General features: G+C 41.1%; 1 protein-coding gene and 1 non-coding gene across 4 annotated transcripts in view; one reads left to right on the top strand and one right to left on the bottom strand.

Annotated features, from left to right (window-relative positions):
- Kiaa0232 (KIAA0232 ortholog) overlaps positions 1 to 21289 on the bottom strand; it is a 65777-nt gene that overhangs the window by 31296 nt on the left and 13192 nt on the right. For all 3 annotated transcript variants that reach the window (XM_028758101.1, XM_028758100.1, XM_028758102.1), the window contains exon 2: positions 9357 to 9851. In XM_028758101.1, the coding sequence (XP_028613934.1) occupies positions 9357 to 9587 (231 nt within the window). In that variant the 5' untranslated portion in view covers positions 9588 to 9851. The remainder of the gene's footprint in view (positions 1 to 9356; positions 9852 to 21289) is intronic.
- On the top strand, positions 8273 to 8410 carry LOC114613112. The gene has a single exon (XR_003710131.1). It is a non-coding gene; the product is annotated as a small nucleolar RNA SNORA17 (small nucleolar RNA).

Genomic DNA, 21289 nt, shown 5'->3' with positions numbered 1-21289 from the left:
AGAGAGAGAGAGAGAGAGAGAGAGAGAGAGAGAGAGAGAGAGAGAGAGAGAGAGAGAGTAATGTTACAAATAAGTTCCTAAGGAACAAAAGATTTTTATCATACATGCTATCTTATGAGTCAAAAAAAAAAGCTTTACATTCAAAGCTTCTAAATGGACAGAAGTAAGAAGAGGCCCGAACCTGGCATCTGGCAACAGTCTTAGGTTTCCTGTCTGTCAGACCTTTGTCTGTACATGGAGAAAAAGCCATCCTCTTACCAGGGTGTCTTCCCTTTGGCATTAAGCTCCTACACTGAATTCAACATAATCCCCACTAGCTGGAATGGTACAGTCTAGCAGGAAGAAGTGAGCCAACCATTCTGGGATGACAATCATTAAGGAAATGCTTAAGAGGCAGGTTCCATTTTTGGTCTCGGAGATAAACAAAGGTTTCCAAGGAGGAATGGTCATTAATGCACAGTTAAACACTGACTAGAAGTCTGCCAGTTGAGAGGGCAAATTGTGCAGAGCAAACAGTGTGCTAACACAAGGCACAGAAAATATGCTTTTCTGTAGGGAATCTGTCTAAAAATATTTGTAGGTCAAAGAGTAGATAATAACAGGAAAAAAAGAGAAGTATTTCCAAAATTTTTGCTGATAAAATTTTAAATCTAATTCAGCAACAATTCTGTGTACTAATAAGAATGTGATCTGTAGGCGGGGCCATCGCAGCAGGGGCTCTAGCACAGAGGTCCTAGACTCCATCTTTATGCTAAAAGATGACTAATTCATTGGGAGGAAGAGAACATTAGACTGATCAGAGTTCAAAGTGAGCATTTCCTACTCATGAAAACCAACAAGCCAAGCCAGGCATAGTCATTAAAGCCTATGGTCCCAGATACCATATATTCAAAGGTTGAGGTAGGAGGATGACTTGAAACCCAAGAGTTCCAGGCCAGCCTGGGTAACATAACAAGACTATTTTGAGAAAACAAAATAAAATTGACCACAAATAATCAGTTCTAAAAGTGATTCTTTTTTCCTTTCCAGAAAAATACAAATCTGGCAAGATACACATAAAATATACCACCTCAGAGGCCTAGTATCATAGCACATATCTATAATCTCAGTACTTAGGAAACTGAGCCAGGAGAATCATGAACATCAGGCCAGCTTAGACTACGTAGTGAAACTGTCTCAGAAACAAAAACACTACCAGTGAGATAGATGGCTCATTGAGTAAAGGAGGTTGCTGCTAAAACTGAGACCTGAGTTAGATTCCTGGAGACAACCAACTCCTGCAAGTTGTCCTCTGATTTACACACATGTACTGTGGCATGCTTGCCTCCAAACACATACATACAAACGAACAAAGTAAGTGATCATAAACACCCATACACACCATCTCTTTGGGTTAGGTATAACACTGACATAATTCACATAATTAAACTTTTGTTTAATTTTGGTGTTAGGGATTGTGATAGTTTATATATGCTCGGCACAGGGCATGGCACTATTAGAAGGTGTGACCCTGTTGGAGTAGGTCTTCTTGAAGTAGGTGTGTCACTGTAGGTACGGGCTTTAAGACCCTCATCCTAGCTGCCTGAAAGCCAGTCTTCCACTAGCAGGCTTCAGGTGAAGATGTAGACCTCTTGGTTCTCCCTGCATCATGCCTGCCTGGATGCTGCCAAGTTCCTGCCTTGATGATGATGGATTGAATCTCCGAACCTATAAGCCAGCCCCAATTACATGTTGTCCTTTATAAGACTTGTCTTGGTCATGGGGTCTGTTCACAGCAGTAAAAACCATAACTAGGACAGGGATAGAACTCAGGGCCTACACATACAAATATTTACTCTTAACATAATTTAGGTTTTGTTTTTTTATTCAAAGAAGGCTACACCACAGACATCATCATTTAACTTTAAACATTTCCTCAACCTAAAAGGAAGCCTGTGTCTATGAGCACTTTCCATTCATGCACAGCTCTGACAGTGCCAGATGCTAACAATGGAGTCATATGACGCTTGCTTGCCCTTTGGATTTAGCCTTCCATTTAGCATGTCTCCAATGGTCATTCATGCTGTAACAGCCTGGATCAGTGTTGTACTTGTGTTAAGGACCAAATTAATACAAACTATATGGTTGGGGTGTGTTCCATTTTCCTGTTCACTCACAGATATTTAAGTTATTTTCACTTTTGGCTAGCAGCCACATTGCTTTGGACACTCAAATACAAGTTTTAGCATAGACACTGATTTTCAATGATAAATAATTAGACAGACAGATGTATTGGACTACATTTGAACTGTGTTTAATCTCTGAAGAACTACATGACTGTTTCCCAAAGCTGCTGCTACACAACCACATCAGCATCTAACCATCATCTGTGACTGTCTATGTTCTTTACTGTGGCCACCCTGTAATGACAACTGATGCTAACCCCCTTCCTGTCGACTGACAAATGCAACTTGGGGCCTTTCTCTGTGCTGAGCTGCAAGAGGTCCTAACCTAACTGCCTGCGTATCTTTCAAAATAGGACTTCCTCTTCACCTCCATGATAGTATTATTTGAAGTGCCAAAGGTTTTACTTTGGTAGGGTCTTATTAATTTATACACTCTATGGATTTGTATGCTTCTGTCACACATCTAAGCAACCACTGCCTAACCCAAGATTTTAGCCCTGATTTCAAGTGTCTGGTCCATTGTGAGCTAACTTTCTAATATGGTAGGAGGCAAGAGTTAAGCTTCATTTTGTTTTTTAGTATCATAAAAAAACAGAATGCTTTGTGAATCTGCATGGCATTCCTGCGTAGGGGCGTCTCAGCTTTTCTGCATTGCTCCATTTTATTGCACATGCTGCTGAAATGAGCATACCTCCATTTCTCTGTTTGGTTCAGGGGCCCCAAGACCATTAGCTGAAAGAACGTTCTTTCCACATTGTTGTTAACCACAGACAAAAGGGCTCTCAATGACTTAAGGCTTGTAGTCATAAGGCATGATTAAACTATCTTATCAGACCCTTGTAGGAAAATCTGGAATTGGGAAGTAAACCCTTTAAAGTTGCTTTTTGTTTGTTGCTTCCAAGGATTTTGGACTATTGTGCATACTATGTGTTTCCCTTATCACGCTGCTCTGCAATATAAAGGTGCCCAGGGTTCTGATAATGACTGGTGAATGTAAAAATCAGTCTGGGGAATACTGCCATCTTAGTGATAACAAGTTTCTTCATCATGAACACATTTTCCCATTTGGGTTTTGAGGTCTTTCCACATTTAATGCCTTCTTACAGATGTCTCAAACTTCTGCTAAATGTATTCCTAATATTTTGTCTTTGAAACTACTATAAACTCCCTCCTCCATTTCTCATTTTGTTTTGTAATACTGGGGATGAACCCAGGGCCTCTACAAAATAAGCAAATGCTCTAACAATGAAATGTAACTCTAGTGCCAAGTGCTCCACCACACCCAATCTGGATATTCATCCCTTAACAGGCATCTTATGGTCTATAAAATGATGTCCTATCTGACTAGAGATAGTTTGAGTCCTTTCCAATATGGATACCTTTTCTTAATGGTCCTGTTAATGGCCAGTCATAAAAAGGACTTTATGTATTTCATCTTTGATAATGTCCTCAAACAGATACTATCAAATTCTGGCATTACAGCAAGCCTAAATTTACTTATTTACAAGGTATTTGTAAAACCAGATCTTTGCCTGACACCTGTCCGTTCATATACTGGTGTACTGATGACACACACAGAGCAGTCTGGTGGGATTTACCACTTAAAAATCTGTTAAAATGTTTACTGTATTACAGACACGCAGAGTTGTTTACCCTCTAAGTTTCAGGTTGAATTCACTAGAAAACATAAAACCTGTAACAAAAGCGACATAAAAACATAGCATAGGGCTGGAGAGATGGCTCAGTGGTTAAGAGCACTGATTGCACTTCCAGAGGTCCTGAGTTCAAATCCCAGCAACAACATGGTGGCTCACAACCATCTGTAATGAGATCTGATGCCCTCTTCTGGTGTGTCTGAAGACAGCTACAGTGTATTCATATATAATAAATAAATAAATCTTTAAAAAAAAGAAAACATAGCATAGCACATATACCTTTTGCATTGTTCTTTCTACTTATTTCAAGAGCTCTCCCACTCGATATTTTTGTCTTACATATTGTATAATGTATTATAAGTTATTAAACATTTTATTATAATGAACTAATCATATTTTAAAAACAATATAGTATAAAAAGACCAAAAATACTTCTATTTTATACTACATATAAATGCCCCCACTGCTGAGTTCATGCGGAACTGGCCTCTGGGAAGTCACCTAGCTGCACACACAGAAGCAGGGCTGACCCTTGCCTGGTTAGTTTCCAGGCTTCAGTGTGACTGGGGCTTCTGCTCTGACTCCCTGGCTGCCTCCTCCTTTCTGCTTGGTTTTGACCTAGCTCCCTTTAGGGTAGACGGTGGTGACAATGTCTTGAGCAGACCCTTAAAGGCAGACCCTGACACTCTGCTTTTAGCCACCCAGGGTCTGAAGTTAATGATAGTATGGGTTCTGGGGGAGGGGAACACAGTCTCATTCAGACTCACTGGGAGGCTGTTAACAGGAAGATGTGGGAGGCAGGGTGGGTGCTTAGCAGCAGACGACAGTAACACCAGCTGTATTTTAGAATACCATGTCCTTTTGCTTCCTCCAGTTCCCAATCTCCTTTTTGAAAGAAGACAGCATGAGGAAGTCAGTCAAAGCCTTACTTAACCTTATGCCACCTCACAAGAGTGTCTAGAAAAGCAGCTGATAATAAATAGTCTCCTGAGGAACTCTTCTGCCTCGTCTGCTTTTCGTACTTGAAAATGTCCTGACTTCCAGAATAGGGCTGTGAAAAAACACAATATCTTATTCAGTGCATTGAGTACACTGTTTGGCACATGTCTACTGATCTATGTTTATCATCCAGTAGACTTTTAGTAGAGCATAGAAGACAGATAAAAAGTATGTATTGGTGAACTTTCTGTTGCTGTGACAAAATAAACATACATACATACATACATACATACATACATACATACATACATCACACACACCCAAGGAACAACCTGAAAGAGGAAAGATTAAGATTATTTTGGATTGGAGTTTGAGAGATTTCAGTCCATAATGAGCTAGTTTCATTGTTTTTACACTATGTGGCATGATAAAAAAGCATAGCAGCGGGAAGCTTCTTTCTCTTAGCATCTGGGAAGCAGAGGAGGAAGTGAGTAGTAAGGGCAGTGGGGAAGCAAGCAGGGACCAAGATAGAGCCTCAAAGGCACACCCTATTGACCCAGTCTCAGAATAGTCCCTGCTTCTTTCTACCCTTGCCCCACTTCAGACTCTGGGTGGCTAAAAGCAGAGTATCAGGGCCAGCCTTTAAGGGTCTGCTCAAGACAGTGTCACCACCGTCTACCCTAAGGGGAGCTAGGTCAAAACCAAGCAGAAAGGAGGAAGCAGCCAGGGAGTCAGAGCAGAAGTCCCAGTCACACTGAAGCCTGGAAACAAACCAGGCAAGGGTCAGCCCTGCTTCTGCGTGTGCAGCTAGGTGACTTCCTAGAGGCCAGTTCAGTTCAGACCCTTTAGGCAACTTGTGAATGGCAACTATGACCAAAATTGAAGCTGTCTGATGATCCACTAACCTTTCATCCCATTGCTTAGAAAAACAGATACTTGTGGCTAGAAGAAACAGAATGCTCCAAATGGACTTTCAGGGCAGCTGATTCTACTATCCTCTATATCTTCCCCAAACAGAGGTTGTCTCCTCAGTGGCTCCCTAATTTCAGTGGCCCAAAGTCTGCACCCCGACTCCAATGTAGCTCCTCCTGCTGGCTGAAGGAATGCTGGCCTGTTGTCTCTAACCCACAGCAGCAGGTTCTTCAGCATCTTCTACTGCTTGCTCTCAGCTCACAGCTCCATTGCTTACTCACCATATTTCCTAACCCATTCATGGACCCCTGGTGTCCCTGTCTCCAAACTCTGCTCAACCCAGTGTTTTGTTGATCTACAAACTGTTGAATGCCCTTTAGGAACCCATCCTTAGTTGTCTCTGTGCCCAATGCTATGTAAGGCGTGTATAATGCTATAACATTTAAGTAAAATGTAAAAACTGAATCTTCAAAATCTAATATTTATCATCAAGATTTCTTTGTGCCATTAAAACTATTCTTAAACATATACGAACAAAAAAATGTAAACAGGCTGGAAAAGTGGTTTAGTAAAGATTAAAAGCCTATTAAAAGCTCTTCCAGACGTCATGAGTTCTGTTCTTAGCATCTACATCAAGTGAGTGGCTTACACATGTAACTCCAATTCCAGAGGATCTGATGCCTCTAACCTCCCTCAGGTATCCATACTCACAATGCGCGTGCGTGTATACATATACACAAACAATTTTTTAAAAAACGTAAACAAAAGAGCTACAATGTGGTTCAGTTGGCTGGGTGCTTGCCTTAGCCTTCAGGAAACCCTAGGTTCAATTAATAGCACCACATGAACTGGGCATGGTGGTGTACTAATATAATCCTAGCACTTGTAAGGTAGAGGCAGGAAAAGCAGAAGTTGAAGGTCATCCTTGGTTACACAGTGAGCTCAAGGCCAGCCTAGGTTACTATGGACTCAAGTTCATGCCAGCAGCATTAGTACTGATGCTGCTCCAACTTGCACACTCCTCACATACATTCCTTCATTTTAATGCTTTCCATTAACAGTTCATGCTACTGCAAAGTAAGTCTACATAGACCTAATGGGTAGTTTTAATTTTAAGCACAATTTGTTTCTGTCTCCTTCATTGGGGTTGACAGCTGCAGGACGGTGGTAAAAAGCCCTGGCTGTTCTTGAAGAGAATCTCAGTTTGGGTTCCATCACCCACGTTGAGAGTCTCACAAACTATAACTCTAGCTGAGAGGATCTAAAATGCCCTCTTGGGTCTCCACATAAATAAAACATAATAAAAATAAATTTAACAATAAAATCATTTTTTTTTATTTGACCTTCCCTTACAAAGCCATGGTATTCTCTACCTTAGGGCTAAGTAGAAAAGTATTTTTGGTGACTGGGGAGATGCTCAGTGGATAAAGCATTTGCTGTACAAGTGTGAGGACCAGAGTCTGGATGTCTACAACCTATGTAAAAAGCTAGGCAGGCATGGCAGCCAATGTTATCTTAGCACTTGGTCAGAGAATTCCAGAGGCAAGTTTGCTACGCAAGCTGGAATTGGCACAGTCCATGTTTAATAGCCCTGCTAATGAATAAAGAGTCGTTGAGGAAGTCAATCTGATGTCATAGGCCTCTGCTTGCCCCTGCACACATTTAAATATGTACAACCCCTCCTCAATTCCCACATAGACCCTATTTCATAGCTCCAACATAGTATGTTTTCCCCAGCTTTTATCTTTAAGCAATGAACCAGAACATGGGAAGAGGACCAAATCTGGGTGGGGACATGCTGTTCCTCTGATCCCTTACCCATAACTTGTTACAATGAATAAGAAACCAAAGAACACTTGACCAAGTCTTTCTGAGCCATGTACACACACTCTCCTTTGACTATATCTACACTTTACCCTTGACACCCCACAGCACTGTAAGTACACAAACACCTTGCCTCAGAAAATATATTACTGTTGATTAAATCTTCTAGACTGAGACTCCTAACAAACAACTGTAAGAATGAAAAGTTAAAGTCTTACTGAATACAACTAATTCCCCACAAACTGAAGAATCTATGAGAAATGTCCTCACTTCTGGAAAGACCATTCTTCTGTGTTTATAGAAATAACATCTTACTTGCCTCTCTATAGTTTACATTTTCTAGAAAGATGCCAATAAATTAAGAAGCAGATTCCAAAATAACACATCTGCGGATCATGAAGTTTTCAATCCCTTCAGAACCTTACTTGAACTGATGTGTTGACACATGTGCTCCCAACACTTGGAAGACTAAAGCAAGAATACCAGTTCAGGTTCAAGGCCATCCTCGGATATCAAAGTAAAACAGAAGATAAAAATAAACAAAAACCACAAGACAAAACTTTATTTGACCTAGCTCCTAGCCAGGGCAATAAGCAACCTAGGAGCCAGAAAAGTACAGAGATGTGACCCGCCCAAAGATGACAACACTCGCTCTAGGCAGGTAAAGTATGGAAACATCAGGAGCCCCTGAGAAAGCCTCTGTAGCATTCACTGTACTCTGGGGCTTTTGTGTGAATTTAGAAGGGTAAAGCCAGATTCTTGTCAATATAAATTTGTTCTTCCTCTCCAGAGTGTTGTAAGTGTGGCTGCTGTGTCACATGTGCATCAGTAGGTAGCAGAGAGGACAGAGGCTATGTTTATGCTTAGTGTTCTGATCTGTGAACATCTGAATGATTGATTAGTAGGCCTAACATTCCCTGAAAAAAGTGAGCCTCAGATGACCACCAGATTGGCATCAGGGGGCTGGGACAGGAAGCTAGCTTGAGATGACCACTAGCTCAGTTGCCAGGATCTCAGGGCCGGGAGCAAACCCAAAACTGAGTGGGATGTCAGGCCCCAAGAGAGTGAGCCTAAGACAGATGATGATCCTCAAAGGTGCCTGCTGTTAAGTCTGATAATCTGAGTTCAATCCCTGGAACCTACAAGGTGGAAAGGAGAGTTAGCTCCTACAAGTTGTTCTCTGATCTTCACACAAATGCTGTGGCACATGTGCCCTTCCACCTCAAAACTAAATAAAAGAATATACAAATACAGTTAATACTGTCAACTTGATACCCAGGAGGCAGGCTTAAAGATACACTTGTGAGGGATTGTCTAGATGATTAGTTCTCAACCTGTGGGTGGAAATCCCTTTCCGAGTCACATATCAGATATCCTGCATATCGAGTATTTACATTACGATTCTTAACAGTAGCAAAATTACAGTTAATTTTATGGTTGGGGGTCACCACAACATGAAGAACTATATTAAAGGGTCACAGCATTAAGAAGATTGAGAAGCACTGGTCTAGATTAAGGCATCTCTGAGAATGTGTGAAGGATTGTCTTGACTGAGTTCATGTGGGAAGACCCATCGTAACGGTAGGTGGCATCATTCCCTAAGGAGAGGACCTGGACTGAATGAACTGGAGAGGGCAGCCTGAGCACCAGCATGCACACACTCACTGCTCTCTGCTCTTGACTGGACATAACGTGATCAGTTCTCTCTGGCTCCTGCCGCTGTGACTTCCTGGCCATGATGAACCATAACCTGGATTTATGAGCCAAATAAACCCTCTCCCTCTTCTCATTCTGTTGTTACAGAATGTAACAGACATAGTCATCACCTGTCAGAAAACACTTAACATGTGTCAGTACCTACCTGTTCCTGCAGGTCGTAGTCATAGCTGTCATGCAGCAGAAGACTGAGGATATACCTAGAATAAATCATGGCATCAATGCCACATTTCTCCAGCTCTTGTCCCAGCCAGGTTTGCACTGGGCCCAATGCATGAAGCAGCGACATGTCAGAAACAGACACAGGGCCTGGATAAGAACTTGAGGTGCTCTCAGATGGCAAACCATCCACAACAACTGTGCAGACAGGGCGCATGAACTTAGGTTGCTGACATCCTTAAAATGCAAAGCATTTTCTACAGTGGACGTTCTGTTGGTATCCGGAGAGGATTTCACTCCAGCAGAAAGGAGAGGAGCTGGACATGGAGGACAAGCAGTGACCGCGCAGCAGTCAGCTCTCTACAACACAATTTCCCTCTTCAGGCATGACCAGTGAATCAACACCATGATAGCAACACACAAGGAGATGCGATTTTCAACTTTCATTTCACATTGAAGCAATGTCAGTCTCTGGCAGTACCTACAATAAAAAAGAAAGGAATGCATTACATACACACACAGTTATGAGGATGATTTTTATTTGATTTGATTGTTTATTTATTTTAGTTTTTCGAGACAGGGTTTCTCTGTCCTGTCCTTTGTTAGTCCTGGCTGTCCTAGAACTCACTCGTAGACCAGGCTGGCCTCAAACTCAAGAGATCACCTGGCCTCTGCCTCCTAAATGCTAGGATTAAAGGTGTGAGTCACCACCACCCTGCAAGTGGGGATGATTTTTAAAAGGAAGGTGTTCCTCCTTTTAAGATGTATCTGGTAACTTGGAAAAATGTTTTCCCTGTGGAATATTTGGCATTTTAAACTGAGTGACACTGTAAAACTTAAAACTTGTTATCATATGGAATGAGAACAAAGAAGGTGATAGTCTCTGTCTTTTCCCCAAAAATCCAAACATTCATTTCCTATCTCAAGAGACTGGACTGGTAAAACATTTACAGAAAATCATTAGGCTCATACTTAAATTCAATGGAAACAATTAAATAGCAGTTTCATCAAAACATTGGTAAAAACAATCTTTAAATTTAAATTCACACCAGGCAGTGGTGATACACGTCTTTAATCCAAGCACAAGTGGGGCAGAGGCAGGCAGATTTCTGAGTTCAAAGCCAGCCAGCCTGTCTACAGAGAGAATTTCAGGATAGCCAGAGCTACACAGAGAAACCGTGTCTTAAAAAACCAAACAAATAAAAATATTTAGATTCACAAGTCATTATTTTGTATGGCTAAAAATTGAGGATGGTAACCAGGGAGTTCGTAAGACTGGAAGTGTTCCAGTTCATAGTCCAGTTCCTGTCACAGTCTTACAGGCTACACTGTCAGACCTGCTGTGGCCTCTCCTAGCTGGACTTCTGATCCAGAGACACTCTTCCTTTAAACACTTTTATTATGTCCAATAATGGGTTTATTGAGTAAAAAAAATTGGTCTTTATCTTTTGGGTTTGGGGTTTTTGTTTGTTTTTTTTGTTTTCATTCAGAGTCTAGCTATGTAGCTTACTAGGAAATGCAAACAGGGAAAGCAACACTGATCAGCCCATTGTGCTCATGAACTTCAGCCACTCTGCATGACTCAGAGCGGCATCTTGGGCGAAAGGTGGACCCTTTCTACAACTGATATATGCCTGTGTTCTCTAGGTGCCAGTAAAACTTATACCATTAAATACACAGAAGGACAATTCTAAATCCATTGTACAACTAGACTAATATGTTTTAGTAAGTATTTTGCTACTTACAAAAATCCTCACTAATATACTGCCTTTATTAAACTGTGAAAGGTAGTCAAATTAAAGCAAAGATTTTCTACTTTTCATCAGCTGATATTTCCCAGCTGTCTCTCAAAATTAAAATATTTTCCATAAATGATTTAATTAATGTTTGGTTCCCAGGCAAGATATTAAACAGACACCAATTAATACTAGCCACTTGAATCAAGCTGACAAGTTACTTAGTGAAAACCAGTCAGACTGAGGAGCCTTGAAATGGCTGAAAGAGAAGTGAGAGAATTCAGGCAGCTCGAACTCACGGGAGACCTAGAGAAAGAGGTGCACAAATAAACATCAGAGACGCCGGGCGGTAGTGGCACACGCCTTTAATCCCAGCACTTGGGAGGCAGAGGCAGGCGGATTTCTGAGTTTGAGGCCAGCCTGGTCTACAGAGTGAGTTCCAGGATGTCCAGAACTACACAGAGAAACCCTGACTCGAAAAACCAAAAAAATATAAATAAATAAATAAATAAATAAACAAACAAGCAAACATCAGAGACTTGTAATGAGCTATCCTGGAGTATTCAGCAGAAGACAGATGGGTTTGAGCATGTAAGAAACTGAGGCACAGTGTTGGGAGTACACAGGTCCTTGTGCTCACAGACAAGCACTAGAGAAGCCAGGAATGCTAAACACTCAGGGCTGTTTTGTCAAAGGAAAAAAAAAAATGTGTAACTTGTTTTTTTCCCAGAAGACAAGGAATGGGGGTGGCTAATTGCCTAGGGTTAGTAGTTCTCAACCTTCCTAATGCTGTGACTCTTTAATACAGTTCCTCATGTTGTGGTGACCCCAACCATAAGATTATTTTTGTTGCTATTTCATAACTGTAATTTTGCTACTGTTATGAATCATAATGTAAATGTCTGATATGTAGGATATTATAACCTACAGGTTGAGAAACACTAGCCTCAGTTAACCCCTGTGCTATCTGTAGGGCCAGGACTTACCTGGCTCACCTAAGCTCCCACAAATAGAACCAGAGGTGGTTAATGGTCTAAATGTCCTCTATGCTGTCTGTATGACTGAAACCACACCAGATCTTCCCCTAATCCCTTAAGATAACACATGTAGGTGATATCTAGAACCCATCTTCATAGAGGAAATATACTTTGAAAAGACTTTCAATGTAATTATGCCTCTTTGCATAGGGGATGTGTCACACTATAAAACTTTTTCCCAAATCATACTTTACTTAAATATTCCTAATATAAACTGTCTGATGCTAAACTGTTTAAGTTTGAATCAACATCAGCTACTGAGTCATGCTGAATCAGATTCCATTCTTGCCTCATGGAGATTGTTACCCTGCAGGGTCTGGTAGTCACAGAAGCTCCCACAGCAAGGATGAATCCCTGTGAAGGATGAATCAGTACCTGATCCTCAACAGCAGCAAGTAGCACCTCCAGTCAAGCCAGGAAACTCCAACTCCAAAAGTCTGGTCTTTGTATTTGGGAAGAATTAGCCAATGTATAAATACTGGTCTGGTCCTGCCTAACAAATCTTCTGCTGGTTCTTTTTTTGATGGTGATGGTAATGTCTTGAAACAGCATCTCATGTAGATCATGATGGCCTGGCCTTGAATCTTCAGCCCCAATCTCTAACCTGGTACAACAACCATGTCTATCCCCAAACAAATCTTACAAGACTCCAAAGAAACAAACTGTTTTCAGTTAACTTTACTGTGGTTTCAGAACAAAGCCCAATGATATTTATAAGAATTAAAAAACACCAGGACCTGAGAAATTAAAATTTACAATGTCTGACAACTATTCAAAATAGGAAACAAGAATGAGGAAAATAAATTCACTTAAATAGACTAAAAGCTGACACATACACTTATGTACTTTAAATATTCACTTTTTCAAAACTGATAGAAACTAAATGACCAAGATAGTCAAGGACTCCTAGCACATGAAACGAAGAAAATGGCACAGCACAAAAAAATAACTCAAACCTACATAAACGCCTAAAGCAGCCAGAGTGAAACAGAGACATTAAGTACAGAAGCAAAGGTAAGGATGCATCCAGTCCTTGCTGGAAACAGTTAAGAGAGCAGATGCTTGGGTAAGACTTAAACCACCAAAGGACCTGTCAACCTACTACTCTATACTTACAAAACTATCTTTCAAAGCCAAGGTGAAACAGACTTCTCTGACATGTAAAAATCGAACTTATTCCCAACCTGCCCTACAGGAAATAAGAAAAGTCATTTAGGCAGAAGTAAAAGTATTCCAGCACAGAGGGCTGGAGAGATGGCTCAGTGGTTAAGAGCACCGACTGCTCTTCAGAGATCCTGAGTTCAATTGCCAGCAACCACATGGTGGCTCACAACCATCTGTAATGGGATCTGATGACCTCTTTTGCTGTGTCTGAAGACAGCTACAGTGTACTCATATAAATAAAGTAAATATATAGTTCTTTAAAAAATAAAAAAAAAGTATTCCAGCACAAACTGTGGATCCACTTAAGGAAACAAAGACAGCTACAGATATAGCTACATCTGTTCCATTAAATATTATTTTTTGTTTTTGTTTGCTTTTGAATTCCTCTGCATAGCCCTGGCTGTCCTGGAACTCACTCTGTAGACCAGATTGGCTTTCAACTCATATATCCACCTGCCTCTGCCTCCCCAGTACCAGGACTAAAGGTGTGTACCACCACTGCCTCACTAATTATCTTTAGAGGCCAGTGAGATGGGTTAGCAAGTAAAAGCACTTGTCATGAAAGCCTGGAAACCTAAATTCCATCCCTGAAACCCACATGGTAAATGAAGAGAACCGAGTCCTGCGACTTGTCTCTGACCTCCACATGCATGCTGTGGCACACATGCATATGCACACATGCATGCACATATGCATATGCACACATGCATGCACAAACAAATGTGCAATGATTTTTTTCTATTTTTTTTAAATAAATAGCTTCTAAAATAACTAAAAACAAATAAAGGGCCAAGTATAGTGGTGTAGATCTGTAACCCCCTATATTCCCCAAGTTGTAAGGAGATGTCACCTTCTAGGCCAACTTGTTGTTCTGTAAGTATGACCTTATCTCAAAAACACCAGCACCAAAAACAAAAACAAAACTAAAAAAAACCACTACCACCACACAAACCAGGTATGTTGGTACAAACCTGTAAGCTTGTGAACATGAATATATGCATATAATCATACACACATATCAATTACATAGAGGGGGGATTTCCCCCTCAAATTCCAACTCCAGTAGATACTCCCTTGTCAGTTAAATTTCAGGGGTCATATAGCCCACTTAATTGAACTAGGAAGTTTATTTCCCTTGTTTGGAATGCAGTATACTTTAGTGTTATCAACACATGAACATTATTTCACAAAGCAGTGTGCGTTCCTATGGACAGTAGGCAGGGTATGTATGCATGAGTGTGGAGGCCAGGAGAACCTTGGTGCTGTTCTTCCTCACATGGTATCCACTTTTTATTTAAACACTTGTATCTCACTGGCCTGGCTCAATAACCTAGACTGACTGGTAATAAGCACCAGGAATTCACTCCTCTCTTCTCCTCAGCACTGAGATAAAAAGAGTATACCACCACATTGTTTTTATTTTCTCTTTAGATTTATGTGAATGAGTGTTTGCTTCCACGTATGTCTCTAAACCACATGCATGTCTAGGGTCTATGGAGATCAGAAGAGGGTGTTGAATGTCCTAGAACTGGAGTTACAGAGGTTGTGAGCAACCATACGGGTGTAGAAACTGTTCTCAGGTCCTCTGCAAGAGCAACAAGTGCTCCAACTGGTGACCTATCTCTTCAGTTTGCACTGAAGCACAGTTGTCATGCTTGCACAGCAAACTCGTGATGAACTGAGTCATCTCTCGATCACAGTGCCTTTATAGCATGATAACACCGACATCTGACTGTTTCTAGACTCCCCTGTGTTCCTGTGAAGCCATTCAGAGCAGTGGGGAAAAGACAACTATAAGAACCTGGCTACTCTGGTGCCAGCACACTTGCTTCTTTCTGTTCCTTTACCTTATATATGTTTTGTAATTTTCAAAGAGTTTCTTTGCTCAAATAGGAGCACACATTTCTGCACCTGAAAGCTTAGCATCTCATTAAGTCACATATTAAACACAGATGCAAATGTTTGCCTCCTTCCCAGCAGCACTGTCACTACACTGTGCTAGAGTACCACTGCGCTACCCAGATTAAAATCAGTTTCTTGGGCTGGAGAGATGGCTCAGTCCTTAAGAGCACTGACTGCACTTCCAGAGTTCAAATCCCAGCAACCACATGGTGGCTCACAAACATCTGTAATGAGATCTGATGCCCTCTTCTGGTGTGTCTGAAGACAGCAACAATGTATTCATATATAATAAATAAATAAATATTTTTAAAAAAAATCAGTTTCTTGAGCTGAAAATGGCAGCATATGTTAGAATTCTAGTGTCCTGGGAGCTGGACAGGAGAATCTCGAGTTTGAGGCCACCTTGGCCTGAGACCTGTCAAAAACAACAAAAAAGCCAGTCTTTCTATCATCCTAGCCACTCTTCAAGTGCCTAGATACTGCATACAGCTGATGATTACTGTGAGAATATGAGGCAATCACACTGCACAGTTCTACTGGACACTGGCTTTGACTCATTCCTGCAAACAACCATTTTGAGCTAATGACTTGTTCTCTTTTCAACAATTTACAAGCCCCTCCCTGTGAAGACAGGGTGCGAATTGTGCTTCACAGGACTAAATTCCAACAGGTCAAATTACATTCTGGCTCAGTGTACTTGTGGATGGTTCAATGACAAGGTCAGACTGTATGGAACAGTAAAAACAAATGAAGCTCACTGATAAAGTAACCAGGAAAAGGAGTTCAGTTAAAACAGGGAGGTACACAACACTGCAGAGACACAACTCCCTAAATTTTAATGTCTTAATTCAAAAGGGCTGCAATGCCGGGCGGTGGTGGCGCACGCCTTTAATCCCAGCACTCGGGAGGCAGAGGCAGGCGGATTTCTGAGTTCGAGGCCAGCCTGGTCTACAGAGTGAGTTCCAGGACAGCCCGGGCTATACAGAGAAACCCTGTCTCGAAAAACCAAAAAAAAAAAAAAAAAAAAAAAAAAAAAGGGCTGCAACTTGGTGAGGTCATATATTCATCTAGCTTTGGCAGGGATGCTCAACGACATCATTACCAAGTGTTATCCACCTGGGACATGGGTGACAAAATGGTCATCATCTGGAACCCCACTAATCCAGGGACAGAAGATATCAATGTGTGTGCCACAGTATGTCCTGATGCTCTGAAAGCTTCTTCTTGGATGTGAGCTGCTCATAGTCAGTCAGCTAAAGCAAGCCTCCCAGCCACACTTTAACACAGCAGTACTCAACCTGTGGGTCTTGACTTCTCTGGGGGGCAAATGACCCTTTCATAGGAGTTGTATATCAAATATCTTGCCTATCATATATTGACATTACGATTCACAGTAGTAGCAAGACTACAGTTATAAAGTAAATAATTTTATGGTTGGGTCATGACAAATGAGAACTGTATTAAAGGGCCACTGCTTTAGGAAGGTGGAGAACCACTGTTTTAACAGGAACAGGTGTCCCCAGCTACAGTGACTTCAAAGGGCAAAATAAGAGAATATTAGTAAAAATAATTAAATAAATAAATAAATAAATAAATAACATTGTTAAAAATTAGGATTCCAGTTAGACAGGAGAAATTTCAGTAGCACAAATGAATTAAAACTGTAAAAGAAAAGTGATTCGTAAAAGAGAAAGGTAATTATTCTTAGAAAGGTTTCAAACAGTGTGTGAGTGCTGTTGAAATGCTCCTGACACCAGCAATGGGAGCCTACCTGCCTCCTCCAAAACTCCTGCAGGCCATCATCTCTGCCAGCACACAGGCAGTCACCATCTTCATAAGCATGTCATAGGATGTCTATGACATCCTTTCAGACTACTTCTGGCTTCTGGGGTAGATTTCTTCACAAACGAGGCTGCAAGGCTTTCACTGGAAACTGACACACTCCATGTCCTACTTAGCAGAATGTTTAAGCCTTAGCAAGTGATCAAAACCATGTTGAACTAATGCTTTCCTAATCCAAACACACGAAGAGTAAACTCTCAAAGAGAGGTTTGGAAAATAACAATGTAGCACATAGGGAAAACACCTGTGGTTACACCCTGTGTCTACCAGTAGGGGAATAAAACTATTTAACTCACCTTTTACCATCCCAAACAAAACACAGGCTCCCTACTGCCAGGCACCTCGCACAGCACTGGCAACACAAAGACAGCAGCCGACAGGTTTTTCCCCCTCAGTATTTACCAAACTCCACTAGCAGGCTTTGGTTTTACTCTTGAGTACACTACTCTCTTATATCTCATGGGGTGCTTCTACAGTACATGCCCCCAGTTTGTGTTGTAACTGGTCCTTCCTCACTACAAAGTGCACTGCCTGTTGACACGCCTGGTTCTCAAGGGTCTACATTACATGTAATTGACTTTCATACAAACAGATGGATAGATAAATGGATGGATGGAGAGATGGCTCAGCAGGTAAAGGCACTTCCCACCAAGCCATATGATGACCTGAGTCCAATCTCCAGGACCCACATGGTGGAAGAGAAGCTGACTCTTTCAAGTTGTCCCCTCACCTCCATATGCGTGTCTACAAAAACATACACATATATACAAATAAATGTACTTTTGAATATAAATAAATAGAGATGGAGAAGAGAAGGAAGACAAAGAGAAGAGAGTAAAGGCAAGGATATCTCAGATTCTAAGACTCTAGCTTTCAGAAGATCTTTTCCTTTTTTTAGGTTTGTATTTTTTGGGGGTGGGGGGGAAGGGGTCTGGGAATTCTAAGCAATGTCTGCCTAGAAAGCATGACGTTTACAACATGATGTAGTTACCCTACTTATAAACAAGCCTTGCCTGCTGCCCCCAACCTAAGCACGCGGTGCCTGGAAGGCATGAAGTGTGCCCACACATGAAGCAGTTTCACACTTGTAAACAAATCTTGCTTGCTATTTCTGACCTTGGCACACAATTTGAAACCGACATTTCTTTATAGGGGGCCCAGCCTCTAAAGCCTAGGTATAACCAAAAGAAGACTCATGAGGAGTCTACAACCCAAACTAAAACTAACACTGGAAACTGCAAAAAGCTATAACAGCTGATCCTGTCGGCTTGCTTCCTCTATGTATCTGAAAAACTCAATACAAATGGACAGTTTTCTAGACCTAGTTTTCAGCCCTATTCTAGAAACATGTTAAGTCTTAGGAAATGAATAAAGCTTCTTTTTAAGATAATATAGTTTAAAAAAAAAAACCTAGTTGTGGCCACATTCTTTCTATGCCAATAGGAAGAGCTGCATAAAGATTAAGAAGCTCCAGTTTTACTAGCCAAGTAGCTGAAACAAACTGATGATCTATACTAGGAAGCACAGATGCCTCAATGACAATTAAAATTCTTTTTATACCACAGGACTGTTCTTAGACTACTACATGATACTTAGTAAATATCTTATAAAATGGAAGCCTATAGTGGGCCTGCTTAATCTTTACATTCAGGATAAAGATGGTGGCTAGGGAAGCTTCTTTCTGAACTGGGCAGCAGTTCATGCAGAGACTCATATCTGGTCAAATTGCTGACAGTAAGTGACTAAATAAATGCTCACCCTAATGAGACAGTTGTATCAGTTTCCCCTCCTAAGGCTCAGGGAACTGGGAAAGAGGGGCTGGAAGAATGTAAGAGCTGGGGATGAGGAGAAGATGCTATGACAAGACATGGACTGCACTCACTCGCCCACTGTAGCTATAGCATCCTGCACAAGGACGAGAGCCGTCACAGCCAGGCAAGTCAACAAGCAGCACTACTGGATTCAGTGTGATTCAAAAACAAATAAAAAGAAAAGCAGGGAAGCAGGGAATGGACTGCTTTAGGAGGTGTTAGAAAGAAGTAGGACAAGGAATTGGGGTGGACATAATAAAAACACACCGTATAAAATTGTCAAAGAATAAATTAGAAGACTGGCTTGTTTATTTAGACAGGGTTTCACCATGCAGGCCAGGATGTCCTGGAACTCACTGTGTAGACCAAGCTGGTCTCAAACTCACAGAGATCTGCCCAACTGCAGTCACTGTGATTAAAGGAAAGTATGATCATGCCCAGCTAAAAAATATCCATGAGGCCGGGCGGTGGTGGCGCACGCCTTTAGTCCCAGCACTTGGGAGGCAGAGGCAGGTGGATTTCTGAGTTCGAGGCCAGCCTGGTCTACAGAGTGAGTTCCAGGACAGCCAGGGCTACACAGAGAAACCCTGTCTCAAAAAACAAAAACAAAAAAAAAAATATCCATGAGGAAGGAAGGAAGGAAGGAAAGGAGAGAGGGGAAGAGGAGGAAGAGGAGGATGAAGAGGAGCTTTGTTTTTTATTTATTTTTAGAAGCACTTCTAAAAGCTTTGATGGGTGTGTACTAATGTCTCTGGTTTGAAAGGTACATATGGAAGAAAACCTATGTACCTTCTCACTTTTTAATGGCCAGTGTAGATTCTCGGTTTGCTTAGACGTGTTAGATGCTGAGTACTTCAGTAGGGCTACAAAATTACAGCTTATATGCCACTTAAAAAATGTTCCTTTTCTCTAGCAGGGGCAAACTTCACATTCAACAGTTTACAAAATTCAAAACTTAAGTAAAAGATGATGGCCAAAGGGAAGGGGAAATGTATCTATAACTAAGACAGACAGCTGTGCCCATGCACAAAGTCACAGCTATCAACCAAAATTCCAAGCCAAAAATGAAGATCAGTGGACTAGAATCCTAAAAGATTTTTGGAAAAATAAAGAATGAAAATGAAATTAGGGCGGGTGAGATGGCTCAGCAGGTAGAGGTGCCTGCTGAGCAAGCCTAGAACCCTGAGTTCAACCCTAGAATGCATATAAAGATGGACAGAGTCAATTCCATAAAATTATCCTCTGAACACCCCTCTCTCTCTCATTCACACAGACACCAAAGCACATGCACCAACACATATACTAATAATACATATACACACATTAATTTCTTAATAAAAATTAAATTGGCCGGGTGGTGGTGGCACACGCCTTTAATCCCAGCACTTGGGAGGCAGAGGCAGGCGTATTTCTGAGTTCGAGGCTAGCCTGGTCTACAGAGTGAGTTCCAGGACAGCCAGGGCTATATAGAGGAACCCTGTCTCGAAAAAAACCAAAAAAAAAAAAAAAAAATTAAATTGTCTTTAATTTTAAAAACATGAAATTGAGGAAGACTACTAGAAAATTAAACAACTAAATTTTATAAAATTAAAAACTGAATTAGGAGATATTAAATTTTTACTCTGAAAAATATATTTAAGTGCATGCCTTTAATCCCAGGACTCAGGAGGCAGAGGGAGGCAGATCTTTGTGAGTTCAAAGCCAGCCTCATCTACATAGTGAATTCCAAGACAGCAGGAGCTAGAGTGAAACCTCATCTCAAAAAATTTTTTTTCTAAGCAAGTTTACCAAGAAACAAACAAAAGTTTTTCGGAATGTCTGTTACTGTAAAGCATGAAACCTGAGGAGAGAACTGTCAAGTATGTGAAAGAATTTACCCTTCACACCAGAGCAGAAAAGGACAAGCGTCCAGGACACCGACAGTGCAGGACATGGAAGGACAGGATCAGAAGAACACCCGCCAGACCTACTCCCAGCCTGCCTACTAGAGGTGAGAGACTGAAGGGTTGTCTTCTTGCAAGTGGAGTGACCAGACAAGGAGCTCTTGCCATGCAAATGAATAAAGTGTTGACTGGTCAATGCTACAAAACAGGGTTGCAGTTAACTGAAAGCTGTCAATCAAATTAATTCATTTGGTTGTTCCTGGTCCACAGCAAAGGTGGCACTGTTTTGTTATATTGATTTGTTTTTTTTTGTTTTTGTTTTTTATTTTCCCAGGACACTTTCTGGACTAGTCTTGCCTTGTGGAAATTGTTCCACAGGGGCCTGCTTCTTTCTGTTTTCTCAGCCATGGATGCTCCTCCATAAAACTTACTCTGTCAAAGTTGAAAACATTTTATCACATAAAATATTAGCTCATAATGTACATATAATTTTCAGTATGAAACTATATCCTGTTAAAGTGCTTAGGAATAAAACTTATATATC

The sequence above is a fragment of the Grammomys surdaster genome, unplaced genomic scaffold, assembly GCF_004785775.1.
Source record: "Grammomys surdaster isolate TR1022 unplaced genomic scaffold, NIH_TR_1.0 126187, whole genome shotgun sequence".
NCBI classification, from domain to species: Eukaryota; Metazoa; Chordata; class Mammalia; order Rodentia; family Muridae; genus Grammomys; species Grammomys surdaster.
Note: the sequence above shows the minus strand (reverse complement) of the source record. Positions and strands in the feature narration are given on the sequence as shown.